We start from the raw sequence: 11153 nt of genomic DNA, 5'->3' as shown, positions 1-11153 counted from the left end.
AGGGCGAGTTTGAAGGAAAGAGAGAAACACAGAACAGATAAAGAGCTTTTAAGGTCAGTTATTAGTGTATTTCTACGGTTGAAGAGGAGGATCAACTAATCCTGTGTCGTCCAGTAATGTTTATGACAAAGCTGAAAGCAAAAGTTCAAGATATGATGATATTATATTATTTAAATTTGTTTCAAAGTCAGAGTATTTCTTATTCCATCTTAAAGAGGCGTTTGATTTGGTTTATCTATAAATGTTAATGAATGCATTAACTATCAAACAGCGGAAAAAGACTGTATGATTTGAATCTTCTGCTTTGTATGCTGGTGGGGTTTATGTTTTTTCATTTATTAATATCATAATTATCACTGAGATATAATGTGTTTCAGGAACCAGTGGATATGATCATGTGTTCATCAGTTCTGGTGAAAATGTCTCTCTGTCCTGTAATAAAGCTCTTTCTGACTGCAAATCAACTACATGGATCTACTATAAGAGCTTCAGACATTCAGGAGTTAAACTGATTACTGGAGGGATAAAGAATAAAGACACAGAGAGACACGAGAGACACTGCTCTCTGAACATCAAGAACGTCACAGTAGAAGATTATGGATTTTACACCTGCAGACAATCTGTGAATGGAGAACGACAAGGACCTGATTCTGATGTTTTTCTGAATGTTCTTCATGGTAAGTTTATGATTATGTGGTCAATTTAAAAAGGGCAGATTCTCCCTTTAAACTCAGATGATGATTGAAGAGTCTGTGATTTGTGTCTTGTGTTCAGTTTCAGTGTCTCCATCATCATCATCTTCATCATCATCATCTTCATCCTCACAGACTGAGATCAGTCCAGGCCGCTCTGTGACTCTCTCCTGTCAGTTGTATTCATATGCTGGATTCTCCTGTTATGAATGGGTCCGTTATGAGGGAGTTGAGCTGTTGTGGGTGAATCAGGCTGGTGTTGATCTGAAGACAGACTCCAGATATCAGATATTATCATCATCATCAGCTCAAGATCGCTGTATCCTCACTCTGACTACAACACTCCTGAATGAAGATGACAACAGAGAGTGGAGATGTCAGCTTACTCTCAGAAATCAACTCTTGACCTCAGTCAGATACACTGTCAAGTATTCAGGTGAGAAACAACACTGTAAAATATGATGTTAATGTCCTACAGTTATACAGTAATACAGTACAGTCTCTCCTCAACGACTGCCACTGTAAACTGTGATGATGGAACACAAACTGCATGTCATGATCGATATGAACATATGATGTTAATGTCCTACAGGTGATGCGTCTGAACATTCATCTTCTGCAGCTCCAGTCGCTTCACCAACACTGATTCCAGTCAGAAGCTCAAACTCTGAGAAGACATCAAGCCGAACTACAGCAGCAGCTCCTACACAAGGTTCATGATCACATGATCACTGTCACACATCATCAGTCTCTCGCTTCAGTGGTTTGCACTGGCTCTCACAGACTGGTTTATCATCACACATATTATCTACAAAATAAACTCTTTAGTCAGGTTTGTTGAGTCAGGTTGAGTTTTGATACAAATGACCGGTCTTGTACAGTCTGTTGTCTGATGCAAAATAATCATAATATACAGCTAGTGTAACTCACACCCAGGGACGGACTGACAATCTGTGCGTTCTGGAAAAGTCCAGAACGGCCGTCCAACCGAGGGCCGTCGGCACAAAAAAAAAAAAGTCTAATAAAGCAATATGAACAGCCAACTTGCCGTCGGGGTTGCAGACTTCGAATGGTATAATTTTGTTTCAAAAACGTTTCAATTTGAACTTTTGCCTCTACAAAATTACCCAACTCTCTTTGATTGTACGCTGTCATTTGCGTTGCGTATGAGAAACATCAAATGGCAAACGCTTAAAAAGCGGAATAAAACTTGTTTGATCTGAGCAGCGCATTATCAGCTCGGCCCAAAACACAGCGATCGCGGACAAAGCAGCTGTGCGGCTGACCTCGATCACGCCAACATTAGGCTATTACACAGAGATGCACCGAGAAGCATTTCAATTCAGCGCAGAATTCTCTATCTATAAACCCACAGATGACTAACTTATGTGATTTAAGCTTGTAAAAAGCCAGATGAAACAGCGCTGATATTCTCAACATATTGACGCAAAAAAAAATAAAAAATACAGGCGAAACATTGTTCCGAGAACAAACCAGTTAGAAGACATTTCACACCACAACTTATGAATTAACTTTAGTAAAACAAACTTTTTTGGCAGAAATGTGCCTGTATTCATATTAAAAATACTGTTATATTAATATAGTCATGTATAAATGTATTAAAGGGGTCATGAACTGGATTGTTTTATTATTTTATAATGTTGCCTGGGGTGCCCTTATAATGTTAGTATGATTTTTACATCAAAAATTGTCATAAATTATAAATAAAAGCCATTTTTCCAAGCCTGATTTCAGCCTCAGATTTGAATGCTCTGTTTTAAGGGGCGTGTCTGCTGTGAGACTGCAGTGCAAACGCCCACTGCTGTGATTGGCTGCTGTGAGACTGCAGTGCAAACGCCCACTGCTGTGATTGGCTGCTGTGAGACTGCAGTGCAAACGCCCACTGCTGTGATTGGCTGCTGTTAGACTGCAGTGCAGACGCCCACTGCTGTGATTGGCTGCTGTTAGACTGCAGTGCAGACGCCCACTGCTGTGATTGGCTGCTGTGAGACTGCAGTGCAAACGCCCACTGCTGTGATTGGCTGCTGTGAGACTGCAGTGCAGACGCCCACTGCTGTGATTGGCTGACATGCTTGCATATGAAATAGCCAGTATTACATGAACTCTCTCGAAAACTTTTACTACGTTTTTACTATTACAGCTATCGAGATTAACAAATCGTGAAAAGTATCGTTTAAAGCATTATATTTAAATCTATTCCATCACATGAAAGGTTGCAGCATGATGAGCACTGACTGAGCAGATGACAGACAGTCTGTTGATCGCGTGAATAAAGATCTTATCATTGCAACGCAATTTTTGCACTCTCACAAATGCTTACACCAAATCACAATGCAAACACAATGTGAATACACAGTAAGAGCTTCGTTGTGTAGTGTAACAGTGTCATTATTTCATCACGAGTTTGGTAAGTGTCCAGATAAGCTCTCGCGGCTCGCGCTGTGCTGTTTGATTGACAGCTTGGGTGATTTGATTGTTCTTTGATCGCTTTCTGTATATAATTTAATAACAGTTTACAGTTTTTACCAACTGCTTACACACAAAATCTTTTCATGTCACACGATTTTTGAAACCTCTCACTCAAAGTGCAAAATACCAAATCTTCAAAACCATAAGCTATTTCTCAGCCTTTGACTCAGTTTAATTTTGGAAATTAAATAAAGTAAATCTGGTTAGTTTTAAGTGAAGCTGGTAATAAGTGTACGGCCATGCATTTCACCTTTTTGTTTGGTTTATTCCAACCAAAATTCAACGACTGCCGAACGTTGGAGCCTGACATCAAACAAACACTGGATTTAGACATCAACCCGACTTTCATTTTCAACCAAAATCCAATGTCTGACCGACGCTGTAGTCTATATCCTGTGCCTGCTGGGATCAACATCATGACATCTTGACGTCAAATAAATGTTGAATTGACATCAAATGCCAACAACGCATGACATCAAAATAACATCAAAATGACATCAGCAGAGGTCAAAATCTTGACATCAAATTGACATCGACACTTTGACGTCAATATGACTTTCAATTTTTACCTATTTCTTGACGTAATTTTGACATCAATGTTTGATGTCATATTGATGTTAAATTGGCATCAAATGCCCACTGGGTTGTCATGACAACGCCATGGCTGAATTCAAATAAAAGAATAAGGATAAAAGAATACAGAAAATAACTGTAATTTTTTGACGATCATTTTCTTTCATTTTAAATTGTACTCAAAACACTGTAAAATTACAAATAATATCTGTAAAATAAAAATTCAGCTGTTATTTTAGGTATTATGATATTAATGACACATTCCAGTAATTCACATTTTTTATACAGAAAATTGATTGTATTTTTCATACAGTATTTTTTCTGTTTTCTTAAATTACATAAAAAATGTATGTAAAATTACAAATATAATCTGTAATTAAACAGTAACAAAATAGTTAAATGATAAAATGGTCAAATGACTGTCAGCTCCCCAAAAAACTGTAAAACATCCTAAATTAAATAAACTGGAAAACACTGTTATTTTACAGGTATTTCCTGAATAATCACGATCATATACCTTCATTGTAAAAAAAAAAAAAAAAAAAAATCGTAAAAAAAGGGTCAAATGACTGGCAGCTGCGGCTGCCAAACAAAAACCATAAAATTAAAGTAAAATATGCTAATTTAAATAAAGTGTAAAAAAAAAAAAATTTGATATCACCATGATTGAGATCAGTGTCTGCTTTAGTTGGGCTCATGACCCTTGAGTTTTTAACTTTAGTTTTTTCTGGCTTCTTTAACTGTGTATTTGATACACATCTGTTATAGCAATAAATGCTGGAGAAATTATCAGATGATCTTGGTCATTCATTGGTGATGTTATAGTCATCATATGATGATCTGATTCACTGATATGACCGTCAAATTTCTAAATATATTATATTAGATTACATAATATGTAGATGGAGTATAGCTTTATACAAAGTCTACAATTAATGTCATAATTTTTCACATGACCCTTGAAATATTGTGGCATCAGTATTATAACAATCTGAAATTTAAAAAAAAATATATATTATACAGAAAAAGTTTTGAGCTCATTCATTTTTTTTAGTAGTATAGAGACATCAAGAATCAACATAAGAATCTCAACAATGGTGACAACCAACAAAGCCTTTTTGTGACTTTATAGTAGTTCCGATTTTTTTTTCATTGTCACCATTGTTGCAATTCATACGCTGATTCTTGATGTCTGAGTGAGTCTATATGATCCTGTCAACACATTTTCTGTATAATGACTTCATAAAATCTGAGTATCACAGCACTGCAGGATCTTCTATAGCAGTTTTATCATGCAAAATTAACAACTAATATTTAACGACTTATATTACACTTCAGATGGTATCAATGAAGCAGGACACTACATGATGACTATTATCACTAACAAGTGACCAACATCATCTGATCTGAGTTTCTCTTGGATTCCTACCATAACTAATATGCATCAGAGACACACAGTTAAAGCAACCAGAGAAAAACTTAAGTCAAACACTAACAGGTCAAGAGCCCAACTAAAGCAAACTCTGATCTCCATCATGGTGACATCAAACTTTATTCTTTTCAATAAAGCTTCAACTTCTAAACTGCTGTTAATTCTCAATAAGAATGTTAGCATGAAAGAAATAAAGTCTGGATTGTAATAAGTGAAGATGCTGAGATCCTGAGAGATCTGTTAGTGTTTAATGTTCTGTTGGGGTTTAAAGTGTTTCTGTATGGTGTGTTTCGTGTGTCACCATTGTGTTGAAGAGTAGAGCCTGAGCTTCAGTCCAGGATGAGCAGATGTAACGGAGCTAGTCAAGTCAAGTCAAGTTTATTTATATGGCGCTTTTCACAACATAGGTTGTATCAAAGCAGCTTCACAGTAATAAATTAAAACAATACATCAATGTTTGTTTCTAGTGGAACGTCCACGTTTGGTAATGCTGATCAATAGTATCGTTGATTGATTAATTAAATTAAATATCCCCAAATATCCCCAACTGAGCAAGCCAAAGGCAACAGTGGCAAGGAACCGAAAAACTCCATCAGGTGACCTAATGGAGGAAAAAAAACCTTGGGAGAACCCAGGCTCAGTCGGGGGCCAGTTCTCCTCTGGCGTTTATGAACTAGAGGTCGGATTTAACCGTAAGATTAAAAGTATTATATGAATGCCTGGCTGAAGAGATGCGTCTTTAATCTAGTTTTAAACTGGGAGAGCGAGTCTGAGCAACGAACAGTATCAGGAAGACTATTCCAGAGTTTTGGAGCTAAATGTGAAAATGCTCTCCCTCCTTTGGTGGATCTGGATATCCTAGGTATGACCAAAAGCCTCGAATTTAGATGTAGTCTAAATTCGCTGTGCGCTGGGCTAGTAGTCGCTGTGCGAGTAAACCTCACTCCTCTGATCTCAATAGGCGCTCTAGCGACAGATGCTAGAGGCTGCAGTCTTTAGCCTCCTTGTTAGAGCGCCTGACTCTCACGCCGGAGACCCGGGTTCGAGACCCGCACGGAGCGGGGTGTGAAGGACCCGGGTGAGAGGGGTTACACAGAGAAACACTGATGAAATGCTGCTTTATTTAACAGACAGTAACTGTGTAGTTGCTGATGCAGTGACGTATAGTCACAGCAAATCATGCATGTAGTTAACTGCATGTTTTTCAGTAAAAAAGTCAGAAAATAAATGTGAAATAACTGTGTTTCTGTTAAAAAAAGATTAATGAAGATTTCTGTAAAAGTCTTTTGCACTTCATTTAAAAAAATACACAGTGTAGCTTTAAAGAAAACAAAACAAAAAATCCAATACTTTTTGTTGTGTAATCAGTATTATGCAACAAATGTTTAAAAAAAAAAAAAAAAACATATATATATATTGCATAATACAGTCAGAGCTGGGTAGTAACTGATTATACTGTATGTATTTATACGAAGCATATCTTATTCAAATGAATGTGATAAACAAGGCAATGTGTGTAATGTAACAGATTACTGTTAGGGTTATGTTTAGTTTTTTTTTTTTTTGTTCTGATCCTGTTTATATGAGTTCCCTGTAATTGTTAGTTTTCATAGTTGTTAATTAGTTAAACACCTGTTCTCTGTTCTGTTGATTATCCTCCCTTGTGTATATTTAATCCTTCAGTTCATTCAGTTCTTTTTCTGGTATTGTCTATGTTTTAATGTAGATGTGTTCTCCTGAGTTTCTCCCTGGCTATTATATATATTAGGACTGGAGCCTATCCCAGTTTCTTAGGCCAGAGGAAGGGGAAAGCTCCCTGGACAGATGGCTAGTCCATCACAGGGCTCTCTCTCACACACACACAGGCAATTTTTGACTGTCCAATGCACCTAACCTGCATGTCTTTGGACTGTGTGTGACCCCTCCACCCGGGTCCTACTCGCCCGCTCCGTGCGGGTCTCGAACCCTAGTCTCCGGCGTGAGAGTCAGGCGCTCTAACAAGGAGGCTAAAGACTGCAGCTTCTACCGTCTGTCGCTAGAGCGCCTATTGAGATCAGAGGAGTGAGGTTTACTCGCACAGTGACTACTAGCTGGCCTCCGTTACATGTGGTGTGGGGGAAACCGCAGTACCCCGGAAGAAACCCATGCTGACACGGGAGAACATGCACACAGAAAAAAGTTTTTTTCGTTTTGGATATTTCTTGATAAGTGACATGACCTTTTGACTCAATGATCCATGGATTCATGTTGTTTATGTTAAATTATGCCCCTACCATCTGTATGTAAGAACAGAAATAGAAGTGCTTTGGTGGAGCGAGTGACGGGTGATACTATATGTTTCTCCTGTAGATCCTCCAGTGAAACCTGTGATCTTCATCAGTCCATCTGGTGTAATAGTGGAGGGAGATTCAGTGACTCTGAACTGCATCAGTGACTCAAACCCTCCTGCAGAAATCAGCTGGATTAAAGGAGGAACGATTGTAGGATCTGGAAGAATCTTCAGCATCTCAAAGATCAGCTCTGATGACAGTGGAGAATACAAGTGCAAGTCCATCAATGAACATGGACAGAAATACTCAGATGCTGTGACTTTAAACGTCATGTGTGAGTTTGTTTTATTATAAAAAAACAAGATGCTGTAGAACATCCCAGCATGTTTATAATGATTTTCATCAATAATTAATTGCACAATTGTTTTTAATGATCCTTGTAACAATGTTTGGTGATTGTTATTAGACCCACCCAGGAATGTCTCAGTGTTGATGAGTGGATCTGGTGTAATAGTGGAGGGAGATTCAGTGACTCTGAACTGCATCAGTGACTCAAACCCTCCTGCTCTGAACTTCAGCTGGTTTAAGGAGAATGAAACCTCAGCTGTTGGATCTGGACAGAGTTTCAGTGCACTACAGAGTGGACGCTTCTACTGCCAGGCTCACAATCAACATGGATCTCAGAGATCAGACGCTGTAACTGTCACAGGTGAAGCTTTTATTTTATAAAGGGTTCAAGACAGTTAGTGTCATTCTTAGTTTGTAGATTTAATTATGATATTCTCCCTCTTTCAGTTCGCCGTGGTGCTGGTTGGCTCGTCTGGCTAGTGATCACAGTGGCATGTGCAATATTCACTATCATGATCACCATCATACTGTATACAAGGTAAATAAATATGTATCAACAAAGAGTAATATAATTTGCTTTTAGACTAATGCAAAAGTACATTTGAATATTACATTAACAATGAAATGGCTTGTTTCCGTTTCTTTTTTACAGTCAGAAGAAAAGGATAAACTGCAGATCTGCAATGCACGAGTATGAGGTGAGATGGCCAAAACCACAGAATGATACTAATAAATCAATAACAGCTTCTTTGTACATGTAGAACACATATATTGTCACGTACTGCTCTGAGACACGAAGGTTGAGGATCCAAATGTAGTTTATTTGAACAGAGGGTAATCCAAAGACGTAATCCATAAAACAGGCAAGAGGTCAAAAAAGACCAGTCCAGTTGGAGAGTAACCAGTCCAAACAATAACAGGGTCACAGGGACACAGGGGACACAGGGTCTCGGGGTCACAGGGGTAACAGTGTCACAGGGGACACAGGGGTCACAGGGTCACAGGGGACACAGGGGATACAGGGGTCACAGGGTCACAGGGTCACAGGGGTCACAGGGGACACAGGGGTCACAGGGTCACAGGGGACACAGGGGTCACAGGGTCACAGGGTCACAGGGGACACAGGGGACACAGGGGTCACAGGGTCACAGGGGACACAGGGGATACAGGGGTCACAGGGTCACAGGGACACAGGGGTCACAGGGTCACAAGGGTCACAAGGGTCACAGGGTCACAGGGGTCACAGTGGTCACAGGGGACACAGGATCTCAGGGACACAGGGTCACAAGGGTCACAGGGTCACAGGGGTCACAGTGGTCACAGGGGACACAGGATCTCAGGGTCACTAGGGACACAGGGGTCACAGGGGACACAGGGTCACAGGGGTCACAGGGGACACAGGGTCACAGGATGTCAGGGTCACAGGGGTCACAGGGGACACAGGGTCACAGGGGTAACAGGGTCACAGGGGACACAGGGTCACAGGGGACACAGGGTCACAGGGGTAACAGGGTCACAGGGGACACAGGGTCTCAGGGTCACAGGGTCACAGGGGACACAGGGGTAACAGTGTCACAGGGGACACAGGGGTAACAGTGTCACAGGGGACACAGGGTCACAGGGTCACAGGGTCACGGGGTAACAGGGTCACAGGGGACACAGGGTCTCAGGGTCACAGGGGTCACAGGGGACACAGGGGTCACAGGGTCACAGGGGTAACAGGGTCACAGGGTCTCAGGGTCACAGGGGTAACTGTCACAGGGTACACAGGGTCACAGGGGTCACAGGGGTAACAGGGTCACAGGGGTAACAGGGTCACAGGGGTCACAGGGGTCACAGGGTCACAGGGGTCACAGGGGACACAGGGGACACAGGCAAAAAGGAACCTCCAAGGACAGGCAGAGATCAAAACCAAGAACACGGGAATAACAGACAGAATGCTCAGAATTGCAGTACAAACACTAAACAAGACTTTGCAGAGAATGAATGTGAAAACCAGGCTATTATAGGGTGAGTTAAACAAGGTAATGAGACAGAGGTGAATGTGATAATGGATGAGAGTCTGATCTAAGGATTATGGGGAATGTTGTGGATATATATACACACACTCAAGATTTGTACATGGTTTTATGAGTAGAGACTGTGGAGTGATTACACTTTTGATTGTCATGACAGCGATTTAAAATCTTTTACATTCTTTTTTTTTTTTTTTTTTTTTTTCAAAATTTAAAATGGTGATAATCATTTTTCTCTGATTTCACTTCTCTCTGTTTCCCTGTAGAACGATCCCAGAACTGATCCCAGTGAAGGCACATATACAGGTCTTGACCTCGAGTCCAGATCACCTGACCTCTACAACACACTCCCAGTAAGAGGAATATCAAAAACTATGTGTAAAAGAGCTGCATTCAAAAGTCAAATAATCAATAATCAATGTGTTTTTCCCATAGACTGTCCATCCCAGACCTGCTGTTCACCAGTCAGGCTCTTCTGAATATGAGAATCTGTCCGTAAGTTTCTCAAGTCTTCTCAATTTCATACATTTGTTTTAAAAAATGTCTTCAGTAGTCAATCAACTAGTCAATAGATACTAATCAGTCTTTTCTTTTGTTACAAGATGGATTATACAAGTCGTTTCACTTACAGAAATATATTTTTTTTCTGAGATTATTTGTACCATTTGTAGTGTTGATTTATGTAAATGTGTGTCTTATTTCTGTTGTAGCCACAGCAAGACGCCACAGTAAGATGAAGCACAAGCTAAACTTTACTCAACTTTTGTCTCATCGCTGGACAGATCCACATCACAACTACTGATGAAAAATGAAACGCATCTTCAGAGTTTCCATTCTGCAGAAAGTAATGGATTATATTCATGTGACATAATTAAACAGTCAAAGTGTAATTAATTAACAAGATTAGAGTTGTTTCTGTAATATTTTATACATTTTATCTGTGTATTAAAGAGTCCATGTGACAGATTTTTCTCTTTATTCCTTTTCAAATAAAACATTAAATGAAGAGTAAAACACCCTTTAGATCCCAGAACCGCACCTTGTGGATCTCCAAAACTAGCATTGTACAAACTCTAACTTTAACAACATTCTCAAAATGTTGCAAGTAAAATGTTCTAATTGTGTAAACTCGTCACATTAGAAGAACGTTTTATAAAGAACATTCAACATCTCATCTCTCACAGTTTCCTAATGAAACATTGGGACAATGTTATTTTGAGATCATTGTACAACTTGTTACCTCAGAAACATTCCCAAAACACCCTGAATGTTGCAGTTAAAATGATATATCTTAGTTTACATTTAACGTTACAGGAACATTGTTTAAAATGAG

At 39.5% G+C, this 11153-nt stretch overlaps 1 protein-coding gene across 1 annotated transcript; it reads left to right on the top strand.

Moving 5' to 3' along the window:
• Positions 1-665: 665 nt before the first annotated feature.
• Positions 666-10771, top strand: LOC311082378 (Fc receptor-like protein 2; the record flags this gene model as incomplete). Its single annotated transcript, XM_084113168.1, has 10 exons — positions 666-677; positions 870-1128; positions 1285-1404; positions 7537-7791; positions 7924-8166; positions 8253-8343; positions 8458-8503; positions 10087-10173; positions 10256-10315; positions 10531-10771. The coding sequence occupies 10 exons, from the start codon at positions 666-668 to the stop codon at positions 10555-10557; spliced, it is 1200 nt and encodes a 399-aa protein (XP_083969294.1). The 3' UTR covers positions 10558-10771.
• Between the last annotated feature and the right edge of the window lie 382 nt (positions 10772-11153).

The sequence above is a fragment of the Abramis brama genome, assembly GCF_963993115.1.
Source record: "Abramis brama genome assembly, chromosome: 1".
Lineage (NCBI taxonomy): Eukaryota > Metazoa > Chordata > Actinopteri > Cypriniformes > Leuciscidae > Abramis > Abramis brama.
Note: the sequence above shows the minus strand (reverse complement) of the source record. Positions and strands in the feature narration are given on the sequence as shown.